We start from the raw sequence: 17,012 nt of genomic DNA on the forward strand, positions 1-17,012 counted from the left end.
AAAAATATTTATTAAAAAAAATTAATTTCTTAAATAAATTTTAGATATTTAAAAAAATTAATCATTTATTTTTTATGAAAAAAAATCTAGTTAAAAAAGATTTAAATATCTTCTTTGTTTTAATAATTTAGTAATTTTTTTATTCTTATAAGATATTTTTTTTGTTTTGATGTTATCCATAGCACTTTAAATAATAAAAAATGTTTTAAATAATAAAAAAATATTATTTAAAGTGTTTTAAAATATATATATATATATATATATATATTTTAAATGATTAAAACAAAAAATTTATACGAATAAAAATAAAAAATAACACTAAATCATTATAAAAACAACGTGGTTCCCACCTCCATGTGCCCGTCTCTCACTGCTTCACTTCACTTCCCACACACCCCCCACCCATTTCACACCACCACCTTTCTCCCTCCATCTTCTTCACTATGAGGAACCACAAGTCCCACATCGCTACATACCCCTCTTGTTTCCTCTCCGTAATCCTCTATGCACACTCCCAAGATGACACCTCAGCAATGCTCGCCCTCAGGGACACCCTCAACCCGCCCGAATCTCTCGGGTGGTCCGACCCGGACCCGTGTAAGTGGAAACACGTCGTGCGCTCCGAAGAGGTAAAACGGGTCGCCCGGATCCAAATCGGGCACCAGGGCCTCCAGGGGACACTCCCCAACCCCACCGTGATCCAAACCTTGACCCAATTGGAACGCTTGGAGCTCCAATTCAACAACATTTTGGGTCATCTTCTGAGCCTAAACGGTTTAAGCTCCCTCCAAGTCCTCATTCTTAGCAATAACCAATTCTATTCCATTCCTAACGACTTCTTCATCGGCTTGTCGGAGCTTCAAAGCGTCGAGATCGACAACAACCCGTTCAAACCTTGGAAAATCCCTGACAGCGTCGTTAACTGTTCTTCCCTCCAAAAAATTTCCACGAATTCAGCCAACATTGTCGGAACGCTCCCGGATTTCTTCTCGAGCCTTCCCACGTTGACCCACTTGCACTTGGCCTTCAATAATCTCGAGGGTGTGTTGCCTTTGAGCTTTTTCGGGTCGCAGATTGAGACCCTCTGGTTGAACGGACAAAAGAGTGGTGAAAGCAACAACCTTGGCGGTAATGTTGATGTTTTGCAGAACATGACATCGTTGACGCAGGTTTGGTTGCATTCCAATGCCGTTACTGGGCCTCTTCCTAAATTTTCTGGGTTGGAAAGCTTGCAAGATTTGAACTTGATGGATAATGCTTTCACGAGTCCTGTTCCCGAGTCTTTGTTGGGGTTGAAATCACTCAACGTTATGAACTTGACTAATAACTTGTTTCAGGGGGCAGTGCCTGAGTTTGGTTCTGGGGTTGAGGTGGATTTGGATTTGGGTGATGATTCTAATAGTTTTTGTTTGTCGCATGTAGGGAATTGTGATCCAAGGGTGGAGATTCTGCTTTCTGTTGTGAGGGTTTTAGGGTATCCTAGAAGGTTTGCTAGGAATTGGAAGGGGAATAATCCTTGTGCGGATTGGATTGGGGTTACTTGTCGCGGTGGGGGGATATTACTTTGTTAATTTTCAGAAGATGGGTCTTGAGGGTACTATAGCTCCTGAGTTTGGTTTGCTTAAATCACTGCAAAGGCTTGTGCTTGCTGATAATAATCTCATTGGGCCAATTCCAAAAGAGTTGGCTTTTTTGCCCGGGCTTGTTGAATTGAATGTTGCAAACAATCGTCTTTATGGGAAGATCCCGAGTTTTAAGAGCCATGTGGTTCTTACCACAAATGGGAATAAGGACATAGGGAAGGATAAGCCCAGCCCAGGGCCAAGATCATCACCTTTAGGTCCACTGAATTCAACAGCTCCGAACAGAAGTGAAGAAAATGATGGGAAAAAATCCTCACATGTAGTGGTGATTGTGTTTGTTGTGATTGGTGGTGTGGTGTTGGTTTTGGTGATTGGTTTCTTGGTTTTTTGTCTGTTTAGGATGAAGCAGAAACGATTGAGCAAGGTGCAGAGTCCAAATGCAATGGTTATTCATCCACGGCATTCTGGATTGGACAGTGAAAATGTGAAGATAACGGTTGCAGCTTCAAGTCTTAGTGTTGATGTTAGTGGAATTGGAATGCGAACCATGGCTGGCAGTGAGGCGGGGGATATTCAAATGGGTGAAGCAGGAAACATGATTATTTCTATACAAGTTCTGAGGAATGTCACTGACAATTTCAGTGAGAAGAATATACTGGGACAAGGAGGTTTTGGAACGGTTTACAAAGGTGAACTGCATGACGACCCAAAGATTGTTGTGAAAAGGATGGAGTCGGGGGCAATTAGTGGGAAAGGTGCAACAGAATTTAAGTCTGAAATTGTTGTTTTGACCAAGGTTCGCCACCGGCATCTTGTTTCTCTTCTTGGTTACTGCTTGGATGGGAATGAGAAGCTTCTTGTGTATGAGTACATGCCTCAGGGGACATTAAGTATACACCTTTTTAATTGGATGGAAGAAGGACTGAAGCCATTGGAGTGGAACAGAAGATTGACCATTGCCTTAGATTTGACAAGGGTTGTTGAGTACCTTCATAGCTTGGCCCATCAAAGCTTCATTCATAGAGATTTAAAGCCTTTAAACATTCTCCTTGGAGATGATATGAGAGCAAAGGTTTCAGATTTTGGTCTTGTGCGTCTTGCTCCAGAAGGAAAAGCTACCACAGAAACAAGGATTGCTGGAACTTTTGGATATTTGGCACCAAAATACGCAGGTATCTTCTTGTTTTTATTCCCCTTCTCTAAGCACTTTCTTTGTTATAAATCTATTTTGAATTAGAGTTTAATAGACATGCAATGTTAGTGTGAAAGCTTTTACACTATCAACTAATTAGAAATCATCTTGATATGAATTTTAAGCTAGTTAAAATATAAGTAAACAATTTTACAGTACATGACAATTGAAAATTTGTGATTAGATGATCTTTACACCGTCAATGTATAATATTTTATCTATTCTTTGAATTATTTTGAAAGAAGCAAGTAGAGATGGTCTGTTCTTGATCTAGATATTGGTTTGGTTTGGATGTTGGCTATACATTTCAAGTCAATGGCTAAGTATCTCAGCAAAAAGTATATCATAAAATCTAGTTTTATTTGCATTTGAATAGCAAGATATAGTGTCTGGAATGCTTTATAAGCAACTGGTAACTTTCATTTCATTAGGAAGGTAACCTTGCTTTTCTTATATCAATTGTGAAACTGATTTTTGCTTGTAATTGTTACTATCAAAATTTTGTTGTTGATTAAGTTCAACCAAATAGGTGTCTAACAATGCCATGATATCTGCTTGCAGTTACTGGTCGTGTGACAACTAAAGTTGATGTGTTCAGCTTTGGGGTAATATTGATGGAGCTAATAACTGGAAGAAGAACACTTGATGATACCCAACCAGAGGATAGCATGCACCTTGTAACATGGTAATGTAGAATGTATGTAAATAAAGACTCATTCCAGAAAGCCATTGACCACACAATTGAGCTCAATGAGGAAACACTTGCTAGTATCCACACCGTGGCTGAGTTAGCTGGCCATTGTTGTGCAAGGGAGCCATATCAAAGGCCAGACACAGGTCATGCTGTTAATGTGCTTTCTTCTCTTGTAGAACTTTGGAAACCATCTGATCAAAGTTCTGAAGATGTATATGGCATTGACCTAGCCATGTCTTTACCACAAGCATTGAAGAAATGGCAGGCTTATGAAGGTAGAAGCCAAATGGAATCTTCTTCTTCCACACTCCTACCTCCTATGATATGAGCTGGTCGTGAGGGAGAGGGAAAAGGAAGGGAACGTGGTGATTACGAGCTATGGGTTCCTTGATTCGAGGTCAAGGGCCTCCTTACTAAGCTAACTTTCTTCTGAAATATCACTCTGAGTTTATTCTCATATCATCAAGCTTTTATACAACACGTTTCTGTTAGTTACAAGGAGCTAACGATGCTAACGACCCTAATGGTTCGTAACTACTTAAGCTAACTGACTAACGAACTCGTAACCATGCATGCAGTCACGTGTTTGATCTCATGCGTAATCTTCCAAGTATTTGGGTTGCGTGGTGTTTCGCTTTGGCCGTTCGTGTGTTGCAGGTGATGAATCTTCATTCTTATGCGTGCTGCTGCTAACACTATCCACCCCTGGGAAAACCACCTTGTCCTCAAGGTGGTGGTTGCTTCGAATATCGTCTCAGCGTTCCCAGGTCGAGTCTTCTAGGGGTACCCCAACCCATTGCACCAAGACCATGCGTGTGGGGGGTTGAGTAGAAGAATCCACGCGAGAATCCAGAATAGTGAGAAGTTCCAATATGGGGCTATTGTGGGACGCATCTGGGGGAAGAGGGGCTTGCGGTAGTTCCAAGGGACCATAGTGAGGTCGGAGTAAGGAACAGTGGAATACGGGATGTAGCTTGGATCCCTCAGGCAACTGCAATCGATAAGCCACCTTGCCGATATGTTCCAAAACTCGAAAGGGACCGAAGTAACGCTTGGTGAGCTTGTTTGAAGGTTGTGAGCGAAGTGAAGACTGTCGGTGGGGTCTCAGCTTTACGTAAACCATTTGGTCCACTTCGTAAACAACTTCTCGTCATGACTGGTCTGCGAAGAACTTCATGTTTTCCTGAGCCTTGAGGAGTTTGCGTTTGAGTAGCGCATGGACCTCTTCTCGTGTACCCAACACTGAGTCTACGACGTCATTACGGGACGAACCGCGGAGATAGCTGGAGAAAGTTGGAGGGGCCTTACCATAGATCACCTCGTACGGGGTTAACCCAGTACTTGCGTGCTGTGAGGTGTTGTACGACCATTCTGCCAGTGCGAGGAACTTGAACCAAGACACGGGTTGGTGATGCACGAAGGAATGCAAATATTGCTCGAGTGTTTGATTCATCACTTCTGTCTGACCATCTGTTTGAGGATGGTAGGCAGTGCTCATGCGTAACGTGGTGCCGCTCATCTTGAAGAGCTCCTTCCAAAACGAGCTGATGAAGATCGGGTCACGATCTGATATGATGCTTCGCGGGAATCCATGGAGTTTGCATATAGTATCCATGAATAACGTGGCTACTATGAAAGCTGTGAACTGCGTTGGTAAGGCACCGAAGTGGACGCCTTTAGAGAATCTATCAACTACTACTATGATCGTCATGAATCCTTGGGAGCTGGGGAGGTGGGTCACGAAGTCCATGGAGAGGTCCTCCCAAACTCTGGCCAGCATAGGGATTGATTGCAACAAGCCCGCGCTCTTGCATGTGATGTGTTTGATCTGTTGGCATACTGCACACTCACGAATGAAAGTCTTGACGTCCTAGATCATGTTGTGCCATTGGAAGTTGGACTGAAGGCGGTGCAGGGTCTTCTTGATTCCAAAATGACCACCCACAGGGGTTGCATGATACTCATGGAGTAAGGAAGGAATAAACGGATTTTGGGAATCTAACCATATAGCACCTTTGAAGATGATAAAGTCATCTAAAATGGAAAATTCAGGGTGTGCTTCAGGCTGAGACTGAATGGCTTCTCGTTGCTTCTGGAACTTTGAGCTAGCCATAAGGGTTGCCTTTAGCTGGGTGAGGTACAGAGAGAACCAAGTACTGGCCTGAAGAAGGTTCATCCCTACGAGATAGCGAATCAGCGACAATGTTAGAAGTACCCGCCTTATATTGGATATCATAGTCGTATCCAAGAAGCTTGGCCAAATAGAACTGCTGTTCCGACGTCTGGACCACCTGAGACATGAGTTCACGAAGACTCCGGTGATCGATGAAGACGATGAACTTATGACCCAGTAAATACTGCCGCCATTTTCGAACCGCGGCGATGATGGCGTGCAATTCTCTAACGTAAGCTGAGGCATGTTGGAGTCGCTGGCAGAAGGGTTTGCTAAAGTAAGCTATGGGGTGACCGTGTTGGTGGAGCACAACTCCCATAGCCGTGTTTGATGCATCTGTTTCTATAATGAAGGGAAGAGTGAAGTTCGGTAGGGCTAATACCGGCGCAGCTGTCATAACTTCCTTCAAAGTATCGAAGGCGGCTTGAGATTTCGACGTCCAGTGAAATGAATTTTTGCAGAGAAGCTTTGTCAATGGCGCAGCGAGGGCAACGTATCCTTTCACAAATTTTCGATAGAAGCCTGTGAGGCCTAAGAATGCTCTAAGGTCTCTTGTAGATCGTGGGATACTCCAATCCACGATGGCCTTGATTTTTGTTGGGTCTGGCCTGACACTGCTGCCCGAGACGACGTGGCCCAAGTAATCAAGTTGGCATTGGCCAAACAAAAATTTTGAATGCTTGAGGTAATAACGAGCCTGCAACAGTGAGTTGAAGATGCATTCTAGATGTTGAAGATGATCATTGAGGGTTGCGCTATATATGAGGATGTCATCGAAGAAGACTTCTGCAAATTTCCTCAGGAAGGGGTTGAGTAGAGCGTTCATGGCAGATTGAAATGTAGATGGCGCGTTGTAGAGGCCGAACAGCATCACTCGATATTCATAATGACCGTGGTGGGTTCAGAAGGCATTTTTCTCGATGTCTTCTTCTGCCATGAGGATTTGATGAAATCCTTGCCACAAATCAAGCTTTGAGAACCACGAAGCATTACCTAATTTGTCGAGCAACTCGTCAATCATTGGGAGAAGGAATCGATCTCGGACCGTGATTGCCTTTAATGCTCTATAATCGACACACATCCGCTATGTACCATCTTTCTTCTTCACCAGTAACACCAGAGAAGAAAATGGACTATGGCTTGGCCGGATGAGACTGGAGTCCAACAATGCTATGACTTGACGCTTGGTTTTCGTCTTCTAGAAATGGGGATATCTATATGGGCGCACGTTGATGGGGTTAGCTACAGGAAGGATATTAATATGGTGATTGTGGTGTCTGGAAGGGGGAAGAGATGAAGGTTGCTGAAACAATGCTTGGTACTTGAGCAAGATATTGTTAATGGCGGGAATGGTATGGGAAGGGTGTGGAGGTTGATCTGTTGGAGGGGTGGGTAGAAGTGCAAGGTGGAAGAGACTTGAAGTTGAACTGGTGGATAGCATTCGTCGAACCTGGGTAGCTGAGGCGAGGAAAGAGTTTGACTGAACATCCGCGTAAAGGTTGATAGGCTTGCCTTCGTGTGAGAATTGCATGGTGAAGGAAGTGTAGTTGGTGACGACGGGACCCAAGGTGCGAAGCCATTCGACACCGAGGACTACCTCAGCTCCACTCACCGGAAGTACACGCAAGGTGACCGTGAATTCATGTTCTTGGACAATAAGCTTTGTAGCAGCACACAATTGCCTGCAATCCATGACTGAGCCATTTCCTACCATTACTCTGAGAGAAATCGTGTCTTCAAAGGGAAGATTCAAGAACTTTGCGATTCGTGGTTGAATGAAATTATGTGTGCTCCCGCTATCGATCAAAATAATGACGTGTGTGTTATTAATGGAGCCATAAAGATGAAAGGTGTTTGTAGCAGGAACTCCTGCCATGGCATAGAGGATATATGGGGTTGAAATGGGGTTGGGTCGAAGGTTGAGTGAGGTTCGAGTGGGTCAAGATTAGGTTCGTGGGGGAGTGTGGGCGTTTGTTCATCGAAAGATGATCCCGTCAGGGAAGACTCGTCAGAATCAGCGATGAGAAGCAAGACGCGTCCCTTGCATCTGTGCGATGAGCTCCATTTCTCATCGCAATTATAACATAGGCCCTTTTCACGTCTGTAGGCCATGTCCTCTTGTGTTCTTTGGATAAAAGGGGTTTTGGGTGTAGTATGGAGGTTACTGTTTGGATGTGAGGAGGGTGGTTGTGGTGGTGGAAATGAGGATAAAGGTGAAGGCCGGGAGTAGTGTTTCTTTCGGTCGTTTATTTTGTCTTCCTGAAGACGAGCTAATGAGGTGGCTTGTGGTAATGAGATAGGTTGAAAAGCTTGTACTTCACGTCTGATCTCCAGACTTAGATCGGAGATAAAGCAACTAAGCAGCACCAAAGGGGAGAGTCCGATGATACGATTAGCTAACCTCTCGAACTCGGTGAGGTACTCCGTGACTGAGCTCCTTTGGGTTAACTTGAACAAAGTTCCTCGCGGGTCATCGTAGAACGATGGAGCGAAGCGAGCCTCAATTGCCTGGAGCAGCGCCGGCCACGACATGATGAATCCGTTCCTGAACATCCATTGGAACCAGCTGAGTGCTGGCCCATCAAGGTAGAAAGAGGCTACTGTAATGCGTTCTTCCTCCGGGGTTCCTTGATACTCAAAGAACTGCGAGATTTTGAAGATCCAACCCAGTGGATCATGGCCGTCGAACCGAGGGACATCCAGCTTGACGGGTGGTCTGGAGGGAAACGAAGGTTGAGTTGATGGCGGGGTGGGGTGAGAGAGGTGCGAGAGGTGTTCACACATGGCTTCGACTTTGTTGGCAAGGTCGGAATGTCTCTCGGAAAGGGCGGTAATGGCTTCTTCTAGGCGGTCGATGGTGGTGCGGCGGGTTTCGTGCTCCGCCATGGGTGGCAGGTCGGACCAGTTGATATGAGCCGGTCGTGAGGGAGAGGGAAAAGGAAGGGAACGTGGTGATTACGAGCTATGGGTTCCTTGATTCGAGGTCAAGGGCCTTCTTACTAAGCTAACTTTCTTCTGAAATATCACTCTGAGTTTATTCTCATATCATCAAGCTTTTATACAACACGTTTCTGTTAGTTACAAGGAGCTAACGATGCTAACGACCCTAACGGTTCGTAACTACTTAAGCTAACTGACTAACGAACTCGTAACCATGCATGCAGTCACGTGTTTGATCTCATGCGTAATCTTCCAAGTATTTGGGTTGCGTGGTGTTTCGCTTTGGCCGTTCGTGTGTTGCAGGTGATGAAGGTGATGAATCTTCATTCTTATGTGTGCTGCTGCTAACATCCTAGCTTGGATAACACTCATACAAGCATACTTACGCGTCCGTATGGATTTGTGGAGTCTTTCACATCAACAGATGGTAGGTGATCATGTGTGGTTGTAAATACTTGTAATGGTTGGTGGTTCTGTAGTGTATTTTCATTCTCAATGCTTCTTGCTGGCTTTTTCTATTTGAAGTTGTTTGTCATTTTCCATGTTATAGTCTCTTCCACGGTTAATCTTGTACTTCTTCAGCATTTGTTTTCAGCCTTATGCTGCCAAATTGAGAATAGAATATTGTTTGCAGAATATTTATTTTTCATCTTAGGATCATGTCTTAATCCTTCAGTTAATGTTAAGAGATGTAAATCAAATGTCATGGTTAATTCATTTACATGATATCAGATTCTTTTGAACCAATGAGTTCCAAGTTGAATTACATGCATGTGGATGATTGAATGAGATTGTGATGGGGTTTCCTTTTTATATGAAAAAGTGTGAACTTATGTAACAGTGGATGGGAAAGTTATTGCATGAGACTGATAAAATATACACGTAATTTTGTTTGCTTTACCCTTTTTTATCATGCAACCATAATCTATATATAATAATGAACTTCAATTAATTTGACTAAAATCTAAGTGTGTGTTTAAATAGACGTTGGTAATATTAATTTTGAAGTGGTGTAATTTATGTTTGGATGATTTATTATAAAATCAAGTTAGTAAAATTTTATATGAAATTTTGGATTTAACATAAAAACTATTTAAAATTATTTCAATCCTGAATTAATTTTGGACCTAAAATTAATTTTGATTTTTTTTAATATGAAACTAAACATATAAAAATATATTTCAAATTCAGAATCAATTCCTCAGTGTCCAATCAAACGTGCATTATATATATATATATATATATATATATATATATATATATATATATATAAAGTACACATTCAACCAAAATATTTAAGTTTTTTTTAAGGGTCAAGTAATGATATTATTAAAACTCAGTTCAAAGCACGAGTGCCCACAAGTACCTGAACTTGATCACAACAGCTGAGTACAAATGTTGTGCACTCACTTATATAAAGAAACTACAAAATATAATAGCAATTACAAATATGGTTTATATAAGCTAATTTTTAAGTTAATAAGTACACTAATTTATATTTTTATGTAATTAAACCAAAAAAAATAAATCAAATAAAATGATTAATTGATATTAAAATTAATATCTCAATTGTCACATCATTCTTTTTAAAATTGTCTTTAATTCATCATCATAATTGTTATCATTTTCATTGTCATGATCCTTATCATCATCAAGATCACCACAACCATGATTTCATGACATTAGTGTTGACAATGATAATAGAGATAATTATATAATTAGATTTCAAGTTTAAGCTTTTAGATTTACACAACTTAAACCAAATCTTGAATGGATTAATCCAATAACTCTAAATATCTTAGTGTGTGTTTGGTTGCATGCAAAAAAATTGATTTTGGGTTCAAAATTGATTTTACATCAATTTTTACGTATTTGATTTCATGTAAAAAAAATCCATAACTATTTTAGGTTTAAAATTATTTTTTAGTTGAAGTAACTTTAGATAATTTTTGTATTTATTAAAAAAAAAAGTTATTTTTATAATAAAAAAACTAAATATAAATCACATTATTCAAAATCAATATTGTTTAAAATTAATTTTACCTACATTCATATATACTTGACTGAAATATTGATAAATAAATAAAAATAGCTCGTGATTTAATTCTAATAATTGAGCGAGTCATGTGATTTAACTTCTCTCAGCATAAGATTCAAAGAAGTATCAACGTGATTTAACTCCAATTTATAAAGAATAATATTATTTATACATTTAATTTACTTTTTAAGACAAAAAATGTGTAAGAAAGAAAGATGAATAAAGAAGAAAAAATAAAAAAAGTAAAAGATATGATGTATATAATAAGATTTTCAACTAAAAAGTATATAATATGAGATGATAAGAAAAAATACATAAAATAATATTATACAAATATATAAATATCATTATTGTATATATTTATATTATTTCTCTTTCTCAGGTTGTAGTTGTCACTGCGCGTACGCGGCTAGAGTAGCGAACGCAAATGCAAAGAGGCTTACGCAGGTGCACGCGTACACGCTACAATGCTGGCTGGCTAGCACACGCGCAGTGCTCTAAAAGGCAAATCCAAGTCGTTCTAATTAATTCGAGTCCGTGTAGGCATAGTATAAGTAGTAATAGTAGTATTTTATTTATTTTAATTATGGTAATGATATGCAATAGTTTCTCTGTCAAAAAAGATGTGATTAATTTTTATTGCGATCATCAGCACACAATACAAAAGTAAATATTTTCTTAAAATGTGATTTATTTCATATATAAAATCAAAATTTAAATATTAAATTACTAAATTAAATAGATAAAATTATGGTGGTGATGATGAAGCTAATAATATAATATATAGTATATGGTATGACTACTACTTTGTTAAGCCATCGATTTAGGACCAAGAGCGTTTGGTAGCATCTTTATTCCACGAATCATAGTTCTCCTTCAATCCTAAATCTCAAACCTTACCCTCCACATCTTCAACCTTTGAACGGTCAACGTTCATATTCCCTCCCATACCTACACACACAGTCACACACCAATATGTATACTATATAAAAAACATTAATATTTCATTTGATTTGAAAAATTCTTCATTCAACCACTCATCTCACCAAGCTAACTACTTTGACCCATCCTCATCTCCTCCGCACACCCATCTATATATATACCAACCACGCAACCTTCTTTTCCTCATATCATATTCTCTCATTCACCTCACAACTTCATCAAACCAAAAAACACAACAAAAGAAAGAAAGAAAGAAACAAAGAGTTCCTTGCTTTGTAGTAAGATATATCATCAAAAATGGTTTTGTCTTGGACTAGAAGAAACGTTTTCCGCCGTGCAAAGAAGGAGAAGGAACAAAGTCAACTATTAGAAGTTGAGGTTGTGATTCCCAACCACTTTCGCTGTCCGGTGAGTTTGGAGCTGATGACAGATCCGGTGACTTTATCAACCGGCATTACCTACGACCGTGTGAGCATCGAGAAGTGGATCGAGGGAGAAAACAGAACCTGCCCCGTCACCAACCAGGTGCTGACAACCTTCGACCTCATCCCCAACCATGCCATTCGCATGATGATTCAGGATTGGTGCGTCCAAAACAGTTCTTATGGGATTGAAAGAATCCCCACTCCTCGTATTCCCATCTCCAGCTACGAGGTATCCGACACTTGTACGAGGATCTTGTCGGCTTGCCAGCGTGGGGACAATAAGAGGTGTCAGGAGTTGGTTGGAAAGATTAAGGTTTGGGGTAGAGAGAGTGAGAGGAACAAGAGGTGCATAGTTGGTGCTGGTGCTGGTGCTGTTCTTGCATATGCCTTTGATTGTTTCTCAAGTAACTCTATTGATAAGCATGTGGTTGTTTTGGAGGAGGTTTTGGAGGTGATGACATGGATGATCCCATTTGGGGAAGAGGGTGTTTCTAAATTGAGTTCAAGAGCTTCTTTGAATTCATTGGTTTGGTTTCTAGAAGGGAAAGACCTTGCATCAAGGCAAAGTGCTGCTTTGTTGCTTAAAGAAGTGTGTGTGCAAGAATTGGCCAAGGTTGGAAATGTTGTTGAGGCTTTGGTTAAGATGCTTAGGGAGTCTATTGGGAGTAGTACTTCCACAAAGGCTTGTTTGGCAACAATTTTTAACTTGGTTTCTTCGGCGGCTGCGAATAGAGAGGGGATTGTTCAAAGATTTGTGGAGCTGGGTTTGGTTTCACTTTTGCTTGAGGCTATTGTTGATGGAGAAAAAGGGGTGTGTGAGAAGGCACTTGGGGTGTTGGATTGCATTTGTGATTGCCAAAAGGGGAAGGAGGTTGTTGAAACCAATGCTCTTGCCTTGCCTCTTGTTGTTAAGAAGCTTTTGAGGGTGTCACCATTGGCTTCAAGTTTTGCTGTGTCTATTCTAAGGAAGATTTGTGACAAGAGGGAGGAAGGCGTTCTGGTTGAGGCACTTCAAGTTGGGGTTTTTCAGAAGCTCTTGGTTATGCTGCAGGTTGGGTGTGATGAGAGCACCAAGGAGAATGCTACCCGGTTGTTGAAACTGTTGAATGGTTACAGGAACAAAGCGGAGTGCACTGACTCATCATCATTGGATTTCAAGCATCTTAAGAAGCCATTCTAATTTGTGATTAATGGCAACTAGATTCATTTATTCTTTATTTTTATTATTTGTATAGGTCAATTTATTGATTCAAAATTCTTTGCTGTAAAAAGATACACACATTAATTGATTCTTTGAATTCATTTTGGAAAATTGATTCGATGTAATTAGTTAGAATGTACTAATAAGTAATAACCATGGTTGTGGCAAATAGCCAAATACAGAGAAGCATCTTTTTATATCATTGTCTTCCATATGGTGTATAGTATTTGTTTTCCGATTGATTTTGAAGCAAGTTCAATAAACCAACAAGCACTTGAATAAAAAAAACCAAACGTACAAAAGGACGTAGTGATGAGAAAAATCACATCATTCAATGACACTGCTAAAGCCAATTTAAGCTTGAAGAAAGAAGAGAGACACGGGTGCTAAAGGGACATATTTTAAAGATAGGAAAGGGGTGTGGTGAGAGAATTTAGTTTGTGACGAGTGAGGGATTACCAGCTATGTGATCAGAAGCACCAGAGTCTAGGATCCAAGATCCAACAAAAGTTGAATGAGAAATGCAAACGGTCGAATTACTAGACTGAGAGCAATGGTGGCAGAAGCTTGTTGGGCTGCCTTGTATTGGAGGTATTCTTTATATTCAGTGTTTGACAAAATATTTTGGGTGTTGCTTTCCACTTGTTGGTCAGATGTTGAAGACAAGGGGCTGCTGTAGATTTATCCGGGAAGCCAATCAATTCATGGCACTTATCTCTGGCACCACAGCCGCCTCGGGCACCACAGCCGCCTCGGGCACCACGGCCACCTCTTCTTCCAGTATTATCTGCCATGAGGGTGAATGAACAATACCAACAGCACACAAATAGCAGCAGAGGTCCAAGAGAAGTCAAACAGTATGTGAATAGTAGCTCTGATATCAACTTGAATATCAGACTAGGAATGATTTGAATGCTTTAGGAGAATGATTCCTCAACTCTTTATTTACAATAATGGAATTGAATACAAATAATGATAGGATGGATCCCTTGATTATAAGGATTTTTACAATCAGGATCAATTGCATAAAAATAGTAACTAGGAAACTGAAACAATAACATAAATAAGGAAATAAACCATATCAGAATTATTTCTCAACAATAACAAAATCATATGATATCTCAACAGTCTTAAACGTTTCATGATTGTTTGCTGAAGCTACTTATATCCATCCTTTGCAAAATAAGCAGCAGTTGTGGAAGTCCAAATTGAGAGATCCGCAGCAGTATTATCAACAAAAATACTCATCACTCTATTTATATACTGAACCATGTTACAAATGGCACCTTCCTTGATTCAATTATCGTACCATAAAGAAATTTACCTTGCGGACATGAAAACTGAATCCTGGTCTAAGAATTTGAGCAGCATGAGAAAATGATCTCCAAATATAAGAAGCTGTCCCTAGTCCTTACTGCACATCATATTCCACACATGCTTACCATTACCAAGGCCACCATTTGTTTTTTGGTTGAGCAATGCTTTCTCACTTCACATCACAAGGCTCTAATTGGTAGAAGACTAAGAACTACCCTTCCACATAAAGTTCCTCAGCAAGCCAAAAGTTTTGCATATGATATGGAAGAATAGATGAAGCCGGAGTTACTCTCCACCCTTTATTGAGAAGTTTTCCTTTCCAACCTACCAATCTTGAGTTTAATTTATCAATGATAAAGCTAAAATCAGCATTTGTCACCTTGCTAGTCACAATTGGAAATCCTAGATATTTATGGTTAAGAAGTATGCTGAAAAGAAACAATTGAAGCAAATTTGTCATATTTAGTCCTTCGGAAAAATTTTAGAGGGCAAAGCTTTTGACTTAGGACATGGTTTACATTATAGTGAAGGTGGTGGTGGTGTTGATAGTTAACGGTAGAACCGTAGAAGCAATGATGGCCTTGGCCACAATCCTAGTGATAATGTCATGAGATCTTATACTACATTCAAGCCATCTATTTCTGTATTTCAATTTTTCTGCTAAACAAAACCTAGCCATATTATGAAAGGTGATGAATTTTTTTAAGGTGATAAGAAATTATAAATAATTTATAGGATAAAGTTTTTTCCGACTCTTTTTAATATAGGTTGGTAACCAGTGTGGGTATTCAAAGCTTTAAACCAATATCTCATCATTTTAGTGAATACCAAATCTTCAAATAAACAGCCACACCAAAAGGGTATTCATTCTACTCAACAACAATCCTTATTGAAAGTAAACCTGAGCTATTTACAAAGTGGTGAAACAAAGAAATAAACATGCGACTCCTAGACTATGAATGAATCCATGTTCACTTATTTTCGTGCCATGATAGCTAAACATTAAACCAAGCACGTGACATTTTTCAATGGAAAAAAGGATTAGGCCAAAAGCCATTTTGTTGATTAACATCTCCAACAAAAGGCATAGCCTCATTCCCAGCACCACCACCGCCGCTGCCATTATTCATCAAATTCATAAACCAATTCTGCTTCTGCATGAGATCCACGTTGATATCAAACCCCTGCTGGCCATGCTGACTCCCTTGTCCATTGTCTTCAACCTTGGCAACAACATCAGTCACCACTGGTGCTGCAATTTGTGGTTGACTTTGAACATTCTTAGTCAACACCTCAATCCTTCTGTTGATATCCTTCAAGTTCTGGTCAATCAACCAAGCCAGATCATTCAAGTCAACCATGCTTATATTGTGCATGATCTTACCTGCACTAAGGTATTGAAACATGAGCTGAGTCATCTCCTTTTCCCTATTATCCTTCCTTTGTTTCTTCAACTGGTCTTTGGCCTTCATGATCCTCTGCCTCAGAAAACTCTCTTGGTTCACCATCTTCTTGCTTTGCTCCAGTTCAGGCATTCTCCTGAACTTACTAAGCACCCTTTGAACCCCCATTGGGGATGGCCAAACCTCAGGTTGAGGATCATAGGAACTGTAAACAATTGCACATGCATCAATCCCACAAAGGGTGCTAAGTTCACTAACCTTCTTCATTAGACCCTTCTTCCTTTTCTTGAATGTTGCCTTCCTAGCTGAGTCATTGGCTATGAATGCCAACTTCACCTTCTTTCTAGTCATGGTGCTGATGAAAAAACAGTAACAAAAAAATGTGCAAATTGGACCAACGTTGTTTGTTGTGGTTTTCTTGTTGAAGCAGTTTCTTCTTTATATACATCACTTTGTGGTAACCAAATTTATTTTACATTAATTTACTCTTAGCAGCATTGACATGAACCATTCAATACCAAATATATGTCTAACGACAAGGAGATGTTAAGTTTAAGTGTCCTTCCATCAATGGAGGATACAGAATACATTTGTTACTAAGATATTCGAACGGAATAATAAGCAATATAAGTATGGAATTCAATGAGTAGAATCAGAGTGCATTGAGAAAACATATTCTCATTTATAAAATTTATATTGTCACAAAGTTTTATGCTTCAGTCTTGAATTGTAGTTGCCTCACATCATTTTATGATAAATGCTTATATGAAAGATACAAGATTCTCAATAACATGTTCATCAAACAGAACGATTCCTTCAACTTATAAAATCAAACATAATTGGTAAAGAAAAAAAGTTATGGGAAGTCATATAAATCTTTACTTTAAAGAGAATCAGGATTAATATTCATTTGAAAATCTAAAGAAAACAAAAATGCTATAAATTACTATCAAAGGAATGGAACGTTTGTGACAGCTGTGTGTGATTTTTCTTGGAAGGCACAGCTGTGTGTGATGGATTGTATATTTTTCTATTTTGACAAAAAAATCTTACTTAATACAGTAGTAATGTAATTAATAATTGGAAAAAAAATCCTAAAATGAT

General features: G+C 39.6%; 2 protein-coding genes and 1 pseudogene across 2 annotated transcripts; 2 read left to right on the plus strand and 1 right to left on the minus strand.

Moving 5' to 3' along the window:
* Positions 1-386: 386 nt before the first annotated feature.
* LOC114382339 lies at positions 387-9,317 on the plus strand (annotated as a pseudogene).
* A 2,352-nt stretch (positions 9,318-11,669) lies between these two features.
* On the plus strand, positions 11,670-13,390 carry LOC114382340 (U-box domain-containing protein 21-like). Its single transcript, XM_028341678.1, has one exon. The coding sequence runs from the start codon at positions 11,860-11,862 to the stop codon at positions 13,165-13,167; it is 1,308 nt and encodes a 435-aa protein (XP_028197479.1). The 5' UTR covers positions 11,670-11,859; the 3' UTR covers positions 13,168-13,390.
* A 1,993-nt stretch (positions 13,391-15,383) lies between these two features.
* LOC114382341 (agamous-like MADS-box protein AGL80) lies at positions 15,384-16,443 on the minus strand. Its single transcript, XM_028341679.1, has one exon. The coding sequence runs from the start codon at positions 16,257-16,259 to the stop codon at positions 15,531-15,533; it is 729 nt and encodes a 242-aa protein (XP_028197480.1). The 5' UTR covers positions 16,260-16,443; the 3' UTR covers positions 15,384-15,530.
* Between the last annotated feature and the right edge of the window lie 569 nt (positions 16,444-17,012).

Source organism: Glycine soja, chromosome 13, assembly GCF_004193775.1.
Source record: "Glycine soja cultivar W05 chromosome 13, ASM419377v2, whole genome shotgun sequence".
NCBI lineage: Eukaryota > Viridiplantae > Streptophyta > Magnoliopsida > Fabales > Fabaceae > Glycine > Glycine soja.